General features: G+C 47.4%; 1 protein-coding gene across 1 annotated transcript; it reads right to left on the bottom strand.

The window, feature by feature from the left end:
* Window positions 1-9,207: 9,207 nt before the first annotated feature.
* Window positions 9,208-21,080, bottom strand: Prpf19 (pre-mRNA processing factor 19). Its single transcript, XM_004667687.2, has 16 exons — window positions 20,840-21,080; window positions 17,774-17,923; window positions 17,531-17,607; window positions 16,518-16,659; window positions 16,361-16,434; window positions 16,195-16,257; window positions 15,337-15,378; window positions 15,129-15,203; window positions 14,761-14,836; window positions 14,483-14,592; window positions 12,871-13,026; window positions 12,585-12,654; window positions 12,028-12,113; window positions 11,603-11,773; window positions 11,367-11,472; window positions 9,208-9,725 (listed from the first exon to the last, which is right to left on the bottom strand). Exons 1-16 carry the CDS (start codon window positions 20,856-20,858, stop codon window positions 9,628-9,630), a joined length of 1,515 nt encoding a protein of 504 aa, XP_004667744.1. The 5' UTR covers window positions 20,859-21,080; the 3' UTR covers window positions 9,208-9,627.
* Between the last annotated feature and the right edge of the window lie 81 nt (window positions 21,081-21,161).

Below are 21,161 nucleotides of genomic sequence, written 5' to 3'. Positions count from 1 at the left end.
GCCTGCCATGGCTCAGGGAACATTGAGAGTGAGTAGGAATACCCTGAGGTTCGGTCCTCCCACTGCCCCATAGGGAAGGGACTGACAGGTCTTCATGACTCCACAGTGAATACCATAACCTCACAGAGGGGGGCTCCATGGTAAGGGGAGCTGTGGGCAAGGGGATAAAAAAGAATAACCTGTTATAATTTATATAAATTAATTTATAAAAACCCTTCAACATGTCAGCTAAAAGTGTGTTCTAAGCCTTGAAAACCTTCGGGCAGGAGGATCTACCACTTCCCCAAGCCTGCCATCTGCCCCTCCATGCTGAACCACAGGCCACTGACTGCAGTGATCCTTTCTCCTCCCAGCCAACACGACTCCATTCCTCTGTCTAATGAATTTACTTATAAATGCTCCTGTCACCTTCCCCCAGAGTCACCTAGTTTCAAACCAGGTATAGCCTCACCCTCTGTGTGTGATACACCTATCAGAACTCCAGCATCCTGACTCCCTGCCAAGATTATGTTCCAGCGATTTTGGGTTCCCAAAGCCTTAATGTTAGGTTTATGGATAAAGAAAGCAGTTAGGCCAAACCTAACTACATGTGTCAAGCATCAAGTGCCACCACAATCCCTCACTGGCAGCCAGCATAGAGAAAGAAATAGTAGCCATAGTTACTGAGGGTCTCTGTGCTCACTGCACTGTTAGTGCATGCGGCCTTCAACAGCCCTGTCAGGTAGAAACCACCGACTTGGTTTCAAAGGCAGAAACTGAAACATATATTGTAGAGAGCTGACGAGCTGGGACTCAAGCCTGGGCTTCCAACTCCAGAGCTTGCACTGACCATGACTTAAGCACCAGAGAGCTGTGCTGATGGGGTATCTGCTTGGTATCTGAAGTCAAATGGCTTAAAATCCTAGCTCCCAAAAGCCAGTATTTTGGCCTGTGCTCCCAGGTCATGAGGCCACTGGAGATGATAGGACACTTCTACACTGGCCCCCTGGTAGGTCACCTGTCTTCCTGAGCAGGGAAGATCTGGAGACCCAAAAACAAAATCAGTGTACAGTCTGAAACAGGAGAGTCACAACTGAGGGGAAATCAGTCCTCCAGGCCTACTAAAGGGAAAACTACTTGGCCAGCACGGCCCTGACTCATCCTAACAGATAACACCAGTATCGGAGAAGCTATAGGGCTACTTCTAGGTCCCGAAAGTCTCCTCTGGAGAGCCATCAGTGACATCCAAAACTAATCCTTAGTTAAATTCTGGCTGTCTGCTTGGTCTTAAACACTCAGAGAAAAATGTATAACCAAAGATAAAGGGATACCTCAAATATTATGTGAATGGCTTATTAAGTATCAGCAGCTTTCCATGAGAGGAAAAAAACAAGGCCTTAAGACATGTTGGCTCCCTCTCTAATAGTTCTGATTCTATAATAAAGAAAAACAACCATAAATGTCAAAAGGGTTCTTTTCAAACATAAAATAGATATGGATGGCTGACCAAGGGTTGCTTGATTTAAGACTTCCTTATACTGGAAACAATGGAGTCCCTTCTAACTGGTGCCAGGACATCATTAAGCTCTAGGGCCAAAAATATACTTGTATAGGTCTTAATGGCACCCAATGGCTCTATGGTACCAATCTGGCTCTGGCTATCCCCAGGACAAATTTAAAAAAGTACACTCTGGAAGACTAATGCAAAATATGGTACATTCACCATTGTCAAGGTTAAATGTTGTGTATATATTCTTGATAACTCTGCTAATATCTTGTCTGTTTTATAAGCCATACAGAAACAGATTCAGGCCATGTCAGACACAACTGTGCCATTCAATGAACAGTTCTGGAAGAAAATCTCAGCCAGCTCATATGGTCCTGAGACAATCCAACTCCATCTACCTGGGTTCCCTCAAATGCTCCCCAATGCCTAAAAGTCCACAAGAAGAGAACCCTGAGGAGACCAGTTTGCTATGTGCTCACTCCTTACTTTTAGTCTTTCTCCCCAACATTTTCTTCCAAAACTATCTTCCTGCACTCCATCAATACACTTTCAGGGTCCTTTAGAATAGTTCCCCTCTCTGGGGGAGACTCTCTAACTACCATATTTTTACAGCCCCATTCAGCTAGAAGTAGTTCAAAATCTGATATCATCATCCCCTGTTCTCTAACAGCAGTTAGAGTGACTTCTCATGAAAGGAGGGTACAGTTAGGGTAACTGGACTCCTGAAGGTAAAAGGGGCAGGAAAGTTTGCACTTGCTAGAAATTAAAGATGATCTGACTTACCTCTTGCCTAGTTCCCTAGACCTAGTTCTCCATAAACAACCAGGACCCCTCCTGGGAGGGAGGGCTTTCATAGGATTTAAACATTGTGGTTGGTTAAGTTCATCCTCGGGAACTTGGTGTCAGAATTAACCTCTTCCTGAGACAGCCCCTAGCTCTAACAAACCTGCTTTCCCTCTGGTTTACCTGACTCAAATGACAGCCTACCACTACAAGTCTCTAAATGCCTTTGCAAGGGGAGGGCAGGCTCTCTGACCATTTGGGAACTTCCAGCTATGGGTGAGCTTTTCCCTCAGCTGGGCCTGGGCTGGCTAGGCCCAGCAGGGAGGGCCCCTAGCTCTTACTCTCCACATGAGCTCCTTTACTCCCTTCCAGCGCTCCACACAGAAGGAGCTCCTTGACCTTTCCTCTTTTCTTTCCATACTTTCTTTCCAGGCCCTCCACATGGGATCTCTAGCCATGTGGGTGTCTTTCCTTGGCTCTGTACTTCCCTCAATAAATATAATTTAATAATAAATAATAAAATAAAAGCCTAGCACCATTGTCTATAAACCAAGAGTAATTTCTCACCTACAGAACAGTGCTAGCACCACCTGCTGGGCAGGGCAGGGTCATGCATGGTACTGAAGAGACTTCAAATACTGGACAGACTAGTGTAACTACACTATGCCTGGGTAACCCCATTTAGTGTTCCAAGTTTAAAACACAATGCAGATGCCCTGCCAGTCCAACTGCAGAGGGTCATGCCTTTGTCCAAGAGGCTCAAGAAAGTTTTGAAGGTAACAAGAAAGACTGATTTTGCCACCAAATGATTTCCCTTTGGACACTAGCCCCACTGATATTCCCACAGCCTGAAGACTAAGATTGTTACTGGTCATTGCCAACTTTAAGAGCACACACCTAGAGAGCTACTTCACCCGTGGCAGTGTAAAGGTATGGCCCTACAGACTCAGGGGTCTTACTGAGCTTGCAGCCCCTCATAGGCAGACTCCAGCTACAGGGGCCATGTCACTGGGGGTGGATCTGAATTCCAGCCCAAAGGTATGCAGACAGGTCTGGGCTTGGGGGTCCTGCTTGCTGCTTTTTGGCATTTGCTGGCTGGTGGTGGTTTCTCTCTCTGCTTGGATTTATGAATAGGAACCAGTTTCTTCCACCATTGATGGAACTTCCCTTGGATCTGTAAGCTTGAAATAAATCCCTTCCTCCCATAAAACTTGTTGGATGTGTGAGGCTGTCTACTACAACCCCCAAGGCAGCTGATTTCAAATTCTGAAGGTATGTGTGGTGGAAGCTCTCCATTTCATTCTGGCCTTTTTTTTTTTCCCCGAGGTAGGGTTTCACTCTAGTCCAGGCTGACCTGGAATTCACTAATGTAGTCTCAGGGTGGCCTCGAATTTACAGCGATCCTCCTACCTCTGCCTCCCGAGTGCTGGGATTAAAGGTGTGCGCCACCACGCCTGGCTCATTCTGGCTTTTATGCAGCAAAGAAGGAAACACAGTGTGGGGTTTGGACTGAGCACAGAGTTGCACCTCTTAACCTGCACTTAGCAGTGGAAGATGGATGACAGCAGCGAATATGTGGTCTTGTCCGTAAGATGACAAGCCAAGAGAGACAAATGCGTGAAGACCTTCAAGGTAACATGGTTAACATGACGTCTGAGGAAGGTCACTTGCTCAGCTGGATATGAAGACTTCTTGAGGAGGTAAGAGACTCCAGGGAAAGAAAGCAGTAAAACAGCAGCAGCAATTTTAATTTGTACAGCATTTCCTATACGTGGCCTCTGTTCTGAGCATGTCTCATATCCATTCAATCCTTACAATATCCCTAAAAAGTACAGTATCCCCATCTTATGAAAAAACAAAAAATCCACAAAAGCAATCTGCTCAAGGTCCTACAGCTACTAAGTGCCAGAAGCAGGCTGTCAGGTCAGGGAGTCTGGTTCCTAGGCCTACCTATGTTCCTCCCCTCTACCCCCTGCCAAAGGGAGCGGCGCTTGGTGTACCAGCACAAAGAAGTGGCTCAGACTGCTGAACATCCTCGGACCCAGCTGCTTCAGAATTCTGTGTGGGGGCTAGAGAGAGGGCTTAGCAGTTAAGGCACTTGCTGGCAAAGCCAAAGGACTCGGGTTCAATTCTCCAGTACCCGTGTAAAGCTGGATGCAGAAAATGGGTTTGCAGAGGCTGAAGGCCCTGGAATGCCTATTCTCTCTGATTGAAAATAATAAATTGTAAAAAAAAAAAAAAAGAATTCAGGGCTGGGGAGATAGATCAGAAGTTAAGGTATTTGCCTATGAAGCCTCAGGACACAGGTTTGATTCCCCAGCACCTCCATAAGCCGGATGCACAAAGTGGCACATGCATCTAGAGTTCATTTGCATTGGCTAGAGGTCCTGGTGTGGGCATTCACTCTCACTCTATCTGCCGTTTCTCCCTCTCTCTCTCTCCCCTAAATAAATTTTAAAAATTTCAATGTGGGATGTCTGGGCTGGGCTGCAGGACACAAAGACCAAGCTGGAGCTGAGCTGGAAGCCTCCTGGTGACCGTTACGATGCTTGAAAGAGTATGCAGCCTAGCCTGCTGCAGGAGACAAGTCATCAAGGATCTTTTCAAAATTTTTGTTTGTTTTGAGGCAAGCCCAACACGCTGGCTTTTTAAATTTTATTATCATTATTATTTTTTTAATTTTTATTTATTTGAGAGCGACAGACACAGACAGAAAGACAGATAGAGGGAGAGAGAATGGGGCGCCAGGGCTTCCAGCTTCTGCAAACAAACTCCAGACGCGTGCGCTCCCTTGTGCATCTGGCTAACATGGGACCTGGGGAACCGAGCCTCGAACCGGGGTCCTTAGGCTTCACAGGCAAGCGCTTAACCGCTAAGCCATCTCTCCAGCCCTATTATTATTTTTTAATGCAAGAGATTTGTCACACCAGGGCCTCCAGCCACTGCAATTAAACTCCTGACACATGTACCACTTTGTATACTTTCATCACCTTGTGCATCTGGCTTATGTGGCACCTGGAGAGTCAAATATGGGTCCTTAGGTTTCGCAGACAAGCACCTTAACCGCTAAGCCATCTCTTCAGCCCTCATTAAGGATCTTAACCAGCAGTTGGACCCTGTAAGATTTATAGCTGGCCAGTCAGGCTAAATATTCTAACTGGTGCAATGGTGGCATATCTGTTATGAGGGAAACAAACTGCTGATAACATTTTATGGTGACCATAAGGCTCGTCAAGAGAATCTGTGCTTCAGTATCTCTCAGGACAAATGGTAAAAATTGCACGTTTATATCTAACAGAAATTATTTGATGCTTTAGTGCTGACTAGCTATGGGGACCAACTCAGGCCCAGGATGTCCTAAGCCATCCCCTAAACCCTCACTCTACCTCCACTGGCACTAAAATAATAATATGTAAATAAATAAAATAAATAAAATAAAATAAAATGTAAATAGTTGTTACCCACCTACCTTCCTTACTTGTCCTAATTCATCTTAAAATGTGTCCTGCCTCAGAACTGCATAATAAATTTATAAAAATCATATGCTTTTCAAACCAAAATAAAAATCTAAAGTTGGCTGATATGTTAAGGTAATAGTCTTTTGGGAGCCACAGGGTCTCATCAGTACACAGCAGATAGCAAACGTTGGAAACCTGTGAGAAAGCATTCAAACACTGCCTTGTGGTTAGAATTTTAGACAATCACCACCAGGACCGGGGCAAACAAACAAGGGGCTACATGCCCCAAGATGTCCACTGGCAATGTGGCGCATACTGCTGTCTGTACAGTAGCTGTAAACTTTTCAACGTACAAATGGTGAATTCCATGAACCGTTCCCAGGTACACACAGATGAAAGCTTAGCTGATCAAAGCTTTAAGGAAACTGGGTGTGGTGGTTTGAGTCAGGTGTTCCCCATAGACTTGGGTGCTCTGAATGCTAGGTTCCCAGCTGATGGAGATTTGGGAATTAATGCCTCCTGGAGGTGGTGTATTGTTGGGGGCGGGCTTATGGGAGTTATAGCCAGTTTCCCCATGCCAGTGTTTGGCACACTCTCCTGTTGCTATTGTCTACCTTACTATGTTGGCCAGGGGGTGACGTCTACCCTTTGCTCATGCCATCATTTTCCCCTGCCATCGTGGGGATCCCCTCCAACCTGTAAGCCAAACAAATCTTTTTCCCAGAAGCTATTGGTTGGGGATTTCTACTAGCAATGTGGACCGGACTGCAACACTGGGTTAGTTTTGTTGTTTCTAAGGCAGGGTCTCACTCTAGTCCAGGCTGGCTTGAAACTCCTGCCTCCAATGCTAGAATTAAAGGTGTGTCACCATGCCCAACGTTTTTTCCTCCCAAGCAGAAACAGAATGGGTACTTCTGGACCTCCAGGTGCTACAAACGAACTCTGGATTCATGTGCCACCTTGTGCATCTGGCTTTACATAGATACTGAGGAACTGAACCCAGGTCACTAGGCTTTGCAGGGATATGCCTTAACTGCTGAACCATCTTTCCAGCCTCATTAACTTTTTTTTAAAGAGAGAATTGGCGTGCCAGGGCTTAGCCATTACAGTTGAACTTGATGCTTGTGCCCTTGTGCTTGCCTCACCTTTGTGCGTCTGGCTTATGTGGGATCTGGAGAGTGAACATGGGTTCTCAGGCTTCGCAGGCAAGTGCCTTAACTGCTTAGCCATCTCTTCAGTCCCCCATCAAGTTTTTTTTTTTTTTAAATAATTTATGTAGTATATTCACAAGGGAGCTGTGGGCTGCATAGTAATCACAGCGCTATAGATAGCAAATAGTGTCTCTACTGTAAGATTTCCAGAGCTTTCACAAGCTAGAAGGCATCCTGGCCTCCAGGGCAGATACGACAAGTGTTCAGGCTTATAGGCCATATGTTGCATCAACAATATAGACTGCTGTGACCGGGCCCCACTGCCCCTTCCTAGCACTTTCTCATCAGCACTTACCAACTCCTGCCCCCACTTCACTCTCCTCACCCACTCTAGTCAGACTCCCAGACCCAACATTCTCAAGGACCCACCTAATGGCTACCTGCCTTTAGTCACTACACGGGGGTCACACTGGCCTCCTAGTTGTTACTCTGCTCATTTTTTTGTTTTGTTTTGTTTTTGGAGGTAGGGTCTTGCTTTAGCCCAGGATGACCTAGAATTCACCATGTAATCCAAACACACAGTGATCCTACCTCTGCCTCCTCAGTGCTGGGATTAAAACCGTACATCACCACTAGGCTCAGAACCTTCAGTTTCTGCCTGCAATTCTTCTCTCCATTTAGGCCCTTGCCCTTCAGGCTTCACATCAACACACATACAACCCCACCCTTGCCAGAGGCCTCTGGTGACCTCCAAGAGTGGCCACAAGACCCTATGTAAATCCCCTCTTCACACATCTATCACCTGACCTGTTTTTTTAAATTCCTTTGTTTATTTTTATTTATTTATTTGAAAGTGACAGAAAGAGGCAGATAGAGAATGGGTGTGCCAGAGCCTTCAGCCTCTGCAAATAAACTCCAGATGCATGTGCCCCCTTGTGCATCTAGCTAATGTGGGTCCTGGGGGATTGAGCCTCGAATCGGGGTCCTTAGGCTTCACAGGCAAGCACTTAACCACTAAGCCATCAATCCAACCTATTTTTTTTAAAAAAAATTTGTAACATTTTAACATGATTGAGAAAATTGGTGTACCAGGGCCTCCAGACAGTGCAACTGAATTCCAGACACATGTGCCACCTTGTATGCATGCATGATCTTGTGAGTCTGGCTTATGTGGGTTCTGGGGACTTGAACCTGGGTTCTTAGGCTTCACAGGCAAGCACCTTAACCGCTAAGCCATTCCTCCAGCCCATCAAGTAAATATTTTTTAAAAAGGTCAGGTGGGCTGGAGGGATGGCTTAGCAGTTAAGGTGTTTGTCTGCAAAGCCAGAGGATCCAGGTTTGGTTCCCCAGGACCCATGTTAGCCAGATGTACAAGGGGGCACACACATCTGGAGTTCATTTGCAGTGTCTGGAGGCCCTGGCATGCCCATTCTCTCTCGCTTCCTCTTTCTCTGTCAAATAAATAAATAAATAAATAAATTATATATATATATATATGTATGTATGTATGTATGTATGTATGTACTTACTTGAGAGAGAGAAAGAAGCAGATAAGAGAATGGGTGTGCCAGGGCCTCCAGCCACTGCAAACAAAATCCAGATGCATGTGTTCTCTTGTGCATCTGGCTTATGTGGGCCTGGGGGAATTGAACCTAGGTCCTTAAGGCTTCTCAGATAAACACCTTAACCGCTAAGCTATTTCCCCAGCCCTTACCTGGCCTTTATTATTTATTTATTTATTTATTTGAGAGTGACAGAGAGAAAGACAGACAGAGGGAGAGAGAGAGAATGGGCGCGCCAGGGCTTCCAGCCACTGCAAACAAACTCCAGACGCGTGCGCCCCCTTGTGCATCTGGCTAACGTGGGACCTGGGGAACCGAGCCTCGAACCGGGGTCCTTAGGCTTCACAAGCAAGCGCTTAACCGCTAAGCCATCTCTCCAGCCCCGCCTTTTTTTTATTTACTGTTCACTGTCTCTCTGGCCCAGTTCTTCCTCAACTGGCAATCAATAAGTGATTCACACCAGCTGGGGCAGAGCTGTAACATGCCAACATCCACTCACAGCTCCTCCCAGCAGGCTGAGCTTCTCCTGCCTTTCAGGCCTGTGGGAGAAGCCAAGGCCAGGACACAAGTACAGCACAAGTGATTGGAGGCCCTGGAAAGGTCAAGACCTATGAGGGTATAAAACTTTTGACAAATGGCTTACATACTTACGCTGTTTTACTTCTGCTGTGGGGGTGGGAACACTGGGATTCCTGGTAGCCAGTGTCCACATTGTGCCCCTTCCCCTTAACCTTCCCCACTAAAGATGTCCCTGATTCAGACAGACACAAGGAGTTAACCAAGTTTATTATTTTCTTTTTTTAATGAAACTAGATCACTGCTTACAAAAACCTGCACAAACCCTCCTGACCAGCCCCTTCAGTTCCTTTAGCTTGCCTGTCTTGGAGGAACTGAAACAGTGGGTATGGAACCACCACCACCACTGGGGAGGCACTGGGCCCCAACCCTTTACAAGGTGACGTCCCCCTGGCCTCCCTCCAGCCCACCATGTCCATTCCTGTGGGGCCCTGGAGGCTACATGGATGAGAGTATTCCATGAACCCTGGCTCAGACCATTACTCAGGCCAGAGTGAAATGATGTGGATGTCAAACCCCATAGACCCCCCTCCCCCCACACAAGACACCCCTTCACCCCTAACTCTAATGGACTACTGGAATAAGGCCTGGTGTCTGTGAAGACGTAGGACCTACAGGCTATAGAACTTGAGGCTCCTGTCCATGCCGGTAGAAGCGATGAACTTGGCGTGGTGTCCAAAGGCCACCCCTGTGGTCAGGCCACTATGCTCTGAGGAAAGACAAGAGGCAGCTGTGAGAGGCTTTTTCTCCTTTAAGGCTGGACACTCACATCAAATGCCATATTCCTGATACAACCTGTCGTACAGGTTGCACTGCATGGGACGGCACTGTCTCAAGGCAGGCATCTGCTCACCATTTCTCCAGTGCTAGAACCTGGCACAAAGCAGGCACTCCACCATTTGTCAGTGGGATGAATGAACAGTCCTCCTCCTGAGCTTTCTCAGCAAGTCCACTTTCAGCTCAGCTAGGAACCTTGGCTGAAAACCACTTTGTGGGTTTATGAGTAGCTCCAGCTCCTTGCTTGGACCTGGAATGGCTCAAGGAGGTCCAATCTGAGCACACAGCACAGGAGTGAGTAGATTCCAGGCTGATAAGGCTGAGCAATCCCTCCTAAGTGGGACTCAGGTAACTTAAACATCAGGGCAAATACCCTCTAGACTTAGGATCACACCTGGAGCCCACCAGCTCCCCAATGATAAGCCCCTCTGTGGTCTCAGGTTGCTGGTCTACTTAATTCAGCCCCAAATTACAGTTTCAGGCCCAGTGTGCAGCTGAAATCAAGCCAGTGGGCCTCACAGTTAAGACTATGACACCTTTGCCACTGACACAGTGCACAGGGCTTAAGAGAGCATAGGGTGTAAGAAACTATGTTGACTCTTGCTCACAACCTGCAACTGAGGATGAGCATTTCATCAAAAACACGGCAGCTGCTACCAATCATTAGCATCTGAGTGAGCACCAGGCAGGCCACCTCCATGCCACAAACCAGTGCCAACATCCCCATTTTTTTTTTATTTAGTTTGGTTTCTGTGGCTTTTTGTTTTGTTTGAGGTAGGGAGTCCCTCTGTAGCTCAGGCTGGCTTCAAACTTGAGGCAATCCTCCTGCCTCGGCTTCAAGAGTGCTGGGATTGCAGGTATAAGTTATCTATCACACCTACAAGACCCCTTCTTAAAGATGAAGAAGCTAAAGCTCCCAGATAGAAGCTGCATGCCCTGGGCCATAGGACGGAGAGGGCAGAAACCTTATGTACTGCCTCAGCCTCTCACACTTTTCTTCTTGATCACTTCCAACTGCCATTAAGTACTTGTGCTGGGAATTTAACCATTGGTGGAGCACTGACCTTATGGAGGCAAGGCCCTGAGTTCAAACATTATACCACAAAAAGCAAACAAAATCTACTAAATCACCCTCTATCTGCTCTTCCCAATTTGACTACAAATGTCACCACTACCAAGTCTGGTTCTGTCTTAATCACTGCTCAAATCAAACTAACACAACTATCAAATGACACAGCAAACCCTTCCTGTGTATCGGACACTGACCTACACTGTGTATGTGTACATTTTCATGTAAACCTTAAAACAATCTTTGGCCTTTCCCACTTTGCTAGGGCTCCAGAGAGATGATAGAGCTTGCTCCTCACCACACACAGCTTGGGAGGGCACAGCTAGTACCAGCACTCACCGCTATGCAATTTTACATGTTTGACTGGCATGCATGAGCCCCACCCCAATCCCTGCATTACAAAAATGAAAAGGGAAAAAAAATTAGCCTGGACAAATGTGGGCCAAGCCAGAGCTTCTTCCCCTAGTGATGTTTCCCCACTTCTATCCGGACCCAGGCCTCTACCTGTAAAGTGAAGAATCTCTGTCCACTGTTTGCAGATGTAGATCTGGACATCTGTGCCCCCAAGGGCCAGGTAGGTACCACTCTGGTCAAAGATCAGTGACTTCACCTGAAAAACCACAAAATAAGGTTACACAAAGGAACAAAAGCTCCAAAAATGGAGACAAAAACAGCTTACATAACTGTATAATCAACAAATGTGGAGAAACCATCAAGAGTGTAGAAGAGGGGCAACATACCTCAAAGTTGTTGTCCAGCTGCAATGTCTTAAAATTCTTAAGCTTGCGCAAATCCCACAACTTGACAGAAGAGTCATCGGCTGCTGTAGCCAGGTAGTATCCATTCTCAGAGAAGGCAATACTGGTGATGGGGCCTGAGTGGCCAGGGAAGTTGGCCACATTGGTACGCTCCTACGGTGTGTGGGGGGTGGGGGTGAAGAATGAAACATTACTTACTGATCAGGAGGAAGTAAATGGGCCTCACCAAACTCCTAATTCTAAGACATCCTACAACAGCAGGTGCAGCCAGCCAGCCCAGGGCCCTCAAATTACACCTACCAATCCACACATGAGGAGCTAGGCTCTCCCCAGCCTTGAGATACCCTGAGGGCCAGGTGCCATAGCCCTAATCTGCCCCTAAGCTCCATGAGGCCCTCATGCCCTACCTTCAGGTCCCAGATCTTGATCTGAGAGTCCATGGTTCCTGTTCCAAAAATGAGACCATCAGGGTGAAACTGCGCACAAGTAAGAGCTGTGGAGAAGGGGAGAGGCTTGAGGTCAGAGCACACAAGGAGGCTGAGATCTCTTCTCACACTTTTTTTTAAATTTTTTGTTGTTGTTGTTCATTTTTATTTATTTATTTGAGAGCAACAGAGAGAGACAGAGGCAGATAGAGACAGAGAGAGAATGGGAGCGCCAGGGCCTCCCGCCACTGCAGACGAACTCCAGACGCATGCGCCCCCTTGTGCATCTGGCTAACGTGGGTCCTGGAGAATCAAGCCTCGAACCAGGGTCCTTAGGCTTCACAGGCAAGCGTTTAACCGCTAAGCCATCTCTCCAGCCCCTCTTCACACTTTTTACTGTGCGGCACAAGATGGGCACTAGGCAGGTGCCAGTGGCAAATATTGTCTTTAGAAGAACAAATAAGCAAATGATTGAATCAAATCTAAAAACAAATGACAGAAGACAAACAAAAGAGTGCAGTGCCCCTAAGGCCACTTACAGCATCCAGAGGTCTCATCTGTCACCTTGGTGAGTACACGTCCTGTCTGGATGTCAGAGAAGGCCCAGTACTAGAAACAAGAGACCAAGAAGCCAGTGAGAAAGGTCCGACAGCATTCAGGAAAGACCATGGTTCAGTAGGCCCGGGCAGAGCCACTGCCCACACCAGAGGAAACACCTCCCACCAGCACGCTGGAAAACTGGCTGCCCCCGGCAAGATGATCCTCATCCCAGGATGCTCACGCTCAGGGACCAGCCGGCCTCTTCAAGGCCCCAGCTGAACGCACCTGATCATCAGAGGAGCTCAGGAGATAGTCACCAGTAGCGTGGAGGCTGAGGCCTGTCACAGCACTCTCATGAGCCCGAACAACCTGTACACAGGAGTTGTTTGGGACCGACCAAATCCTGATAGTAGCATCTGGGGAGGCAGAAAACACCACTTCCTGAAAGAGAAAGCAGAGTATCAAAGATCAAGAAGAGAAACAGACCAGAACCATCTTTTCCATGGGGACATGGATGGCCACAACTACCAACAACTGCTTCTGCTTTCAGCCCAGCCTTGCCCTGAACCACCTAGCCAAACAATGACGCCTAAAAGAGCTAATACTAAAATGTTACTCAAACAGACATCACACCAGTCAAGAGGCCTTGCCACCCAGTGGTAAAAAGGATAACTGCATCCAATAGCTATCCCTACCCTACTTCCCAGATAGGAGAAGTGCTTTCAGTGTAAATGAAGAAATTTTTAACTTAATTTTCTAACTAAAGAGTAATGGATGGGTCAGCAACACTGGGTCTGGAGAGGGCTACAAAGTGATGTTCCACACCTGGATTTCAGGGGCAAGCTAATTTTATACAAGAAAGAAGAACTTAATTTATTGTGTCCCATACAAATCATTTTACTAGTTAGGACATTAACAGCCATAAGATAAAAGCAGCTGTCATCTTTTATTAACAAATATCATAAAAGACACAAATACTAATAACAAATAAATAGGAAAAGTGCTTTGAATTAAATTTAGCTTTTAATATTTTTTTGTTCATTTTATTTATTTATTTATTTGAGAGTGACAGACAGAGAGAAAGACAGATAGAGGGAGAGAGAGAGAATGGGCAAGCCAGGGCTTCCAGCCACTGCAAACGAACTCCAGACGCGTGCGCCCCCTTGTGCATCTGACTAACGTGGGACCTGGGGAACCGAGCCTCGAACCGGGGTCCTTAGGCTTCATAGGCAAGCGCTTAACTGCTAAGCCATCTCTCCAGCCCAAATTTAGCTTTTAAAGTTTGCTATATTATTCTTCTATTTCTCATGCCCTAAGGTCAAGGGAAAAGCCAACGGGGAAGCACTGCTCCAGTCACCCAGTCCAGTCGCACACTCACAGTAGACTTAAAGCTCAAATCCCATGAGAGCATTCACCTACCTTACTGAGCTACATTTGTCCCCTAAGCCAAAGGTTCTCATCTACTTGAACTCACACCACTGCCAAGTCAACAGGTTTTGAGCCGCACCCTTGGAAGCCATGGGGACATGGGTCTGCCTGTCTTCCCCAGTCACCTGGCAGTGAGCACTGTGCTGAGCTTTGGTTTCTGTAGTTTATACAATGAATGTTATAAGGTTGGTTTTTTTCATTCCCTAATACAAAATGCTTCAGTGAATAAACTTTGTCTAACAGCATTTCCTTTCTCCACTGGCTTGAAGACCACTAGCTTAGGAGGGCCTACTCAGAGGACAATCCACCTGTTCCAAAGTGAGGTCCATCAATACCCATTCCTGAGTCAAGAGTTTTCTCAGTCCCACTTCGCCAAGGAGACAGCAGGGATTGGGGGATTACTTCTGAGAGCCTAAACACTGAAACTGGACTCAAGAGAGGACCAAGAGTGGCTATGAGACTGTCTTACCTGAGAAGGGTGAAACACCACACTGGTGACCTTCTTGGTATGACCTTTGAGAGTGGCCAGGATTTGCTCAGAACTCTTATCAAAGACAACAACGTTTTTATCCGCCCCACCTGCAAAAGATCCCAAGAAGAACAAATTAATCAGGCTCTTTGCTAAAGGTCATCTTGTCCCCCAAACCATGAAGAGGATCTGGGGCTTACATCTTCCCCTGCTGTTCACTCCCCCTCCCACTCACCGCACACACAAGTCTTGGCCTTCTGGGCCACACCCAAACTCACCAGTGAGGATCTTGTTGGTATCGGAGGGACAGAGGTCCAGGGCAAGGATCCCAGGAATGCTGGCACTGTGCAGCCCCTTTGCAAAGAGAGCCACATCAAGCCAGTCACGGCCAAATCCTGGCACGCCAGAGCCAACAACTCTCTCACTGTGACCCCCCAGTCACCCTCCACAGCCAGGGAACAGAAATACATTCTATTCCTGATCCATCCAGCTTGGCTTTCTGCCTGGTTGCAACTCACTCACTACATGGCTGGGCAGGAAGAGCAGCCAAGGCGAGAGCTCTTTCCCTTCTGCTCCCCACCCTGGCCCAGCTGACGCAGAAACATCAGGGAACAAGACTCCAGGGGAGGGAGACCCGGCCACTCACCACATGTGATGCCACCTGCCGGTATTTGCTGAGCTCTTCTGGCTTCACCAGCTCCTCTGGCACAGTCTTTCCCCTCTGATAAAAGGAAAAGGCCCCCAAGCAGAGCAACAATGAGTACAGGCTTCCACTAACCCTTTCCCCCAAAGCAGACAAGTACTCACACCAGGCCAACTCACTCTCACCTGCCTGCCTCTAAAGGAGAACTCACCTTCTTCCGCTCTGTTGTTAGCACGGTGGCCTTGTCTTGAAGCTGGGGAAGATGGGGAGGTTGAGACAAATGATTTTGCAATGACAAAGCACAACAAATGCTAGTCACCCCTATGCTTTCATTGGTGTCAATAAGAACATGCTGTCTGTCAAACTATACTAAGGGCTAACTAACATGCTCTATCTTACATTCACCCTAACCTTATGAGGTGGGTGCCTATGACCTTATTTTCCAGCTGAGAAAATGAACCTCAAAAAAGCCTGTTGCCAAGGTCACCAAAGAGCAAGGACACCAGCCAAGCTATAGAGCTCAGGGACCAGGACTATGCTGTGAAGGTGAGAGCTCAGATGCATAGCAATAACCTGATCTGTTCAGACACTACGGGGCTCCACAAACAAGGATTCTGTATGTTCAGTAGAGCCCTGGATCTTAATGAGGAGGTCAGCTCTGCCTCTCCTGAGCTGCCTCCGTCTCAGATTCATCTTTAAGATGAAGATGATAACTCCTATTCTGTCTCCTCTTGAAGACAAAAAATACCAGACACAACAAAATGTTTTAATATCAACAAAGAACTCTAATAACACCAAGAGCTATAAGCTGCACTATCAGTAATGAAATCTTCCCCAGAGCAATCCTGTAAAATAGATACTGTGAAAGAGATCCCTGTTCAGAAGCAAGAGAAATGAAAGCCAACGTCATCATGCTCACAAAAAACTGTCCAGGCAATCTGGCCCCAGACTCCATGTCTGCACCCCTCCACACTACTGCCCAACATGTCCCATTCTTACACTGGACCCAAGGACTATGAGGCAAAGTGAGGGCCTACTGGAAGTCCCAGTAAGGAAGAGCATGACTCACCTTCTGGATAATCTCGGGGGTCATTCCCACCAGCTCACCCAAATCCATGGGCTCTCCTGCACCCTGTAGAGAAGAAACAGGAGGGTGAGAAAGGTGCAAAACACCAAAAACATCAGCATAAAGAGAACTACCTAGGCCTGCTAGTCAAAAAGTGGGGGACACTCACCACAACACTTGGCTGTGAGCTTGGCACAGCTTGGGGCACAATGAGACCAGCCTGTGGTTTTAGGGTAGCCAGGGCTGAGAAAAACAATAATATTAGAAATGGGTTGTTAGAAAGCAGGGCCAGACCAGAGCTAGGGGCAGCAAGGAAAAGGCTGCACCTTCTCGAGCAGCAGTGACTTCCTTGGTGAGACGGGCGATGACACGGCAGGCGGCATCATGCTGGTAGAGAGCGTGGGATAGCTCCTGGCGGGTCGTCTGCAGCTGCTGGCGCAGAGTGAAGCTGTGCAGCATGACTGCGTCCTGGGAGAAGGAAAGACCACTGTGAGGAAGCACACAGTCAGCCCTGAGAAGGCCTCTACCTTCTGCCCTATACGAAATCCAACCTGAGCTGCTCAGAGACCCAAGCAACATCCCAGAGATCCTGAATGCATGGGCAGACACCAGCTCTACCCCACACCAGCCACTGGGTACACAGAGAGAAGTGGGTGCCATCTTCTCCCACCCCTACCTTCCCGCATACCATGAACATAATGCTGCCCATTCTCTGAAATGGAATAATAACGCAGTTGCCACTATTGATCACCCTGGGTAAGGGAACATGCTAGATAGTCCCTCAAGAGTGACTGAGTCATTCATTCATATTCTAGAGCACATATGTATCTATCAGGTGCTGCTCTTAAAGATTAGACTTTAATTTTATTCTACTTTTCATAAAACCCAGAGAGACAGCACTAATTTGTGTACTACAGTCAGGAAAATCAGGACTCAGAGTGAGCAACATGCCCAGTCATAAAGCTAATAAGCAGCGCAGAGGTTTAGAATGGATATCTGCATGCCATCCAACACCAGACTCCTCCCTGTGCTACCATTCTGCTCCTCACAAGAAGGCTGTTCAGAAAATAAGGGGGCAGCTCAGTAGTAGAACACTTGAATGAGGCCAACACTCCTCCCTCCAAAAGAGCCAGGTGTGACGATGCACACCTGTAATTCCAGCACTCAGGAAGCTGGGACAGGAGGATCACAAGTTCCAGGTCAATCTGGGTTACATAGCAAAAGCATACCTCAAAAAATTAATTAAATAAATAAAAGGTAGAGAAGAGGAAGAAGAAATGATGCCCCATCCATCCTTCCAAGTCCCAACCCAGACACCGATTCTCTTCTCGGAACTCACCCACTCATCCTGCAAGGCTTTCAGAATGGCAGGGATGCTGGTTGCAGAAGGAGGCTTGGGCCGTATTGGGTGAGCAACTACCAAGAGGGGGAAAACAGGTATGAAGAACCATAATCAGGGGACCCTCCCCTCCCCCAGATTCCTTAGCCATTAAAGCCACCATCTTCTCCACCAGACTGACTCCATCTCCCACCCTCACAGGCTGAGCTGAGCTGGCCCTGGACTGAGGCCATCAGCAGGCACCTTTGATGTCGATGAGCTGCTCCTCTGAGAGGGGCTGGTTGTTGATAGGATCTGTGCCATTCTCTGCAATGTACTTCTCAATGAGTCGCCTCTCGTACACATGATTAGAGACGGGGGACACACAAGGGTGCTCTGGCACTTCATTGGAGACTGCAGAGAAAGGCAGGCAGTGAGCTGCATTGGCCCCAACAAATCATCCATCCTCACACTCAACAGTGAGGAAGCAAGGTATCTGACAACAAGTCAGCTTGGTACTGGCCCCAGATTGCTCGTTAGCTACTTAACTGGCTTTTCTTAAGCCCACCAACAATAAAAGTCAACAAATACCAACAATAAAAGTCAACAAATAATTACTGCCCAAATACTTGTGCAAGGTACCTACAGAGAAGGCATAAACCCAATCCCATCTCATTTTTTTGAAAATATTTTATTTATTAATTTTTGAGAGCGAGAGAGAGATGTCAACAGATTGAGTGTGTGAGAGAGAATGGGTGCACCAGGGCCTCCAGACATATGTGCCACCTTGCACATCTGGCTTACATGGGTACCAGGGAATTGAACCTGGGTCCTCAGGCTTTTAGGCAAGTGCCTTAACCACTAAGCCAATTCTCCAGCCCCCTCCTCTCCCCATCTCTCCCTCTCTCTTTTTGGTTTTTCATGGTAGGGTCTCACTCTGGTCTAGGATGACCTGGATTTAACTATGTAGTCTCAGGGTGGCCTTGTACCCCCCCATCTCATTTTTAAACAAAAATGTCTACGCACATGACAGAGACATATATACTACACCCCTCAAATCTCTACTATCTGCCTGGAGCCCAAGACAGATCAGAAACTATAAAGCAATGTGACAAGCACTGAATAAAAAAAAAAAAATACTTCTTCATAGTATTTCATAACAGTATTTACTATATGTGAAGTACGCAATGCACCCAGGCAAATGGGAGTTACTGTCACTGACCTCCAGGACAGTGCAGATGGGCAACTGGTAAGCATCTGAAGAGATAAGTGAATATATGTGTCAGCACTGGGACTCAGAAAACAATAACCCAAAGCATGGAACTTTGGCATGCTGAGTACATTGAACTAATGAAGACGGGAAGGCCTCAGAAGCAGGCTCAGAACCAAAATCTCTCTAATCTTCTCTGATGCTCTCATCTTTGGAACTCTGGAAGTTCTCTGAACTTCCCTTAACCAGGAAAGACTAGCTTGTCTCAGCAGGTGTGTGAAAGCCACAGCCATGCTCAAACAGCTTGTCTACTCTTTTGAGGACTGCTCTAAGACAACTTTTATTACTTGAGACTTACTGCATAACAAGACATCTTTTACTCACCACGTAACTCTCTTCACCCTCCATAACTTGTGGTGTCACTATTCTGAAGACCTAAGCTCCATTCTTTGTGGCTATATAAGCTTCCCTTAGTCTGATACTTTTTACAGGATTCTCATGCATATATAATTAAGCGTGTAAAGAAATAGGGCTTTCCCCCTGTGAATCTGTCTACTGTCAATTCACCTTGCAGATTCAACCACGTATACCCTCCCCTACATGGTGCTAGGGCATATAAAAGAGCTCTCTCAAGATTGAAAGGTGTAGGGTGCGGTGGCGCACACCTTTAATCCCAGCACTCGGAAGGCAGAGGTAGGAGGACTGCTGTGATTTCGATGCCAGCCTGAGACTACACAGTGATTTCCAGATCAGCCTGGGCTAGAGCAAAACCCTACCTCAAAAAAAAAAAAAGATTGAAAGGAAACAATGCATGTGACAATACTGTGCACACAGCCCTGTCTTCAGTAAGAGATACCCTTTTCTGTTTGTCATTTCCATTCCTTCCTTTCCTTCTCTGGATCAACAGTAACACCCTGAGCAGGAAGAGAATAGACAGAAGAATGGGAAGGTAGTAACATAATGAAACAGGAGGAAAAGAAGACATCTGCATGTCATAACAAAATATCAAAAGGGCAGGGCATGGTGGTGCACACCTTTAATCCCAGCACCCAGGAGGCTGGGGTAGGTGGATTACCGCGAGTTCGAGGCCAGCCTGGGACTACATAGTGAATTCCAGGTCAGCCTGGGCTAGAGCAAGACTCTCTCTCAAAAAACCAGGGGAATAAAAAAGGAAGGGCTGGAGAGATGGCTCACCAGTTAAAGGTGCTATCAAAGCCTGATGACCTAGGTTTAATTCCCCCAGTACTCATGTAAAACCAGATGCACAAAATGGCACATGGGCCTAGAGTTTGTTTGCAGTGGCAAGAGGCCCTACAGTACCCATTCCTTTTCTCTTTCTTTGCTTGTAAATATATAGATAAAATATTCTTAAAAATAAAATAAATACCAAGACAGCACATAGCATTGGAAAAGGCATGGGTTCAGGGTCGAAGAATCTACTCTTTTCCCCAGCTATGCCACTTTACTAGCTGCATATCCTTAGACACACCCCACTGTTCATAAGCCTTACGTCCTCCTGTAAAACACCGATCGTTACTCATTTCTCTTTTAGACCGTTCTTGCGAGGATAAAATGAGCTCACGGGTTTGGAAATGTGTTGTCAATCAATAAAGGCTTAGCAAATGTGCAGTTTTCATTAGTCATACTGCGCAGGGCTGGGAACCAGATCCTTGACTTCCAGCCTTGTCTCTATCGAAATCACTGAGTGATTTTTGCAAATGGCAGAAACTCCCATGCCCGACCTCGTTAAGACCACCAATGTATTACTTTCGATTTTTCAAGTGGGGAAATGGAAGCCCAAACCCTAGAACCAGATCACAATCGGAGGCGGATTCTGGACAAATCCTAGCATTTCCCACACCAGCTTCCCTCGGTTAAGGCGTGTTTCCACTGGGCAGAACGAGACGATGGGCTTCCAAGGAGCCCTGCGACAATGACGGTGACGAGACCGGTGGCCTGCGGCGTCACTGCGCAAATGCACCAGGCAATGAGGAGAGCGGACTCGGGTGCTGACAGGCCGCCCCCGCCTCCGGGCGCCCTCTCGCGACTCCGCGGGGACCCCGGCCTGCAGAAGCTGCGTTCCTCCCGCCTCCCGCCGGTCCGCCGCAGCCAACACTCACTGGAGCAGATCAAGGACATGGCGCCGTCGCAGCGCTCCCAGCCGCCTCACACCGAGCTCCCGGATCAGCAATCGAGCCTCCGCGGGCCACTTCCGGTTCCCCGCTGTTTCCGGGACGCTCGGCCGCTATCAGGGAGCAGCCCCGCGGCGCGAAGTCCGCACAAGTACTTCACGTGGGACTGTGGCCGGTGGCGCGCCTCAGTCTTCAGCAGCTAACGGAAACTGCCCTTTCCCAGAATGCAACCGGGCAGGAACAGGCCCTCCGGGCAACACTCGGCTATTTCCGGATTGGCTCGGCTTCTCCCCAAGAGCGCTTTGGAAAC

The sequence above is a fragment of the Jaculus jaculus genome, chromosome 1, assembly GCF_020740685.1.
Source record: "Jaculus jaculus isolate mJacJac1 chromosome 1, mJacJac1.mat.Y.cur, whole genome shotgun sequence".
Taxonomy (NCBI): Eukaryota; Metazoa; Chordata; class Mammalia; order Rodentia; family Dipodidae; genus Jaculus; species Jaculus jaculus.
The sequence above is the reverse complement of the archived record's forward strand: the minus strand, read 5'-3'. Positions and strand labels throughout refer to the sequence as shown.

Excerpts from the sequence above, each read along its gene's own strand:
- Prpf19 (XM_004667687.2), bottom strand. Across the intron at positions 12,655-12,870 it reads TGAGCTCCTCTGATGATCAG|TACTGGGCCTTCTCTGACAT; the intron begins GTGCGTTCAGCT and ends TCTTGTTTCTAG. Across the intron at positions 11,774-12,027 it reads TCAAGATCTGGGACCTGAAG|GAGCGTACCAATGTGGCCAA; the intron begins GTAGGGCATGAG and ends CACACACCGTAG.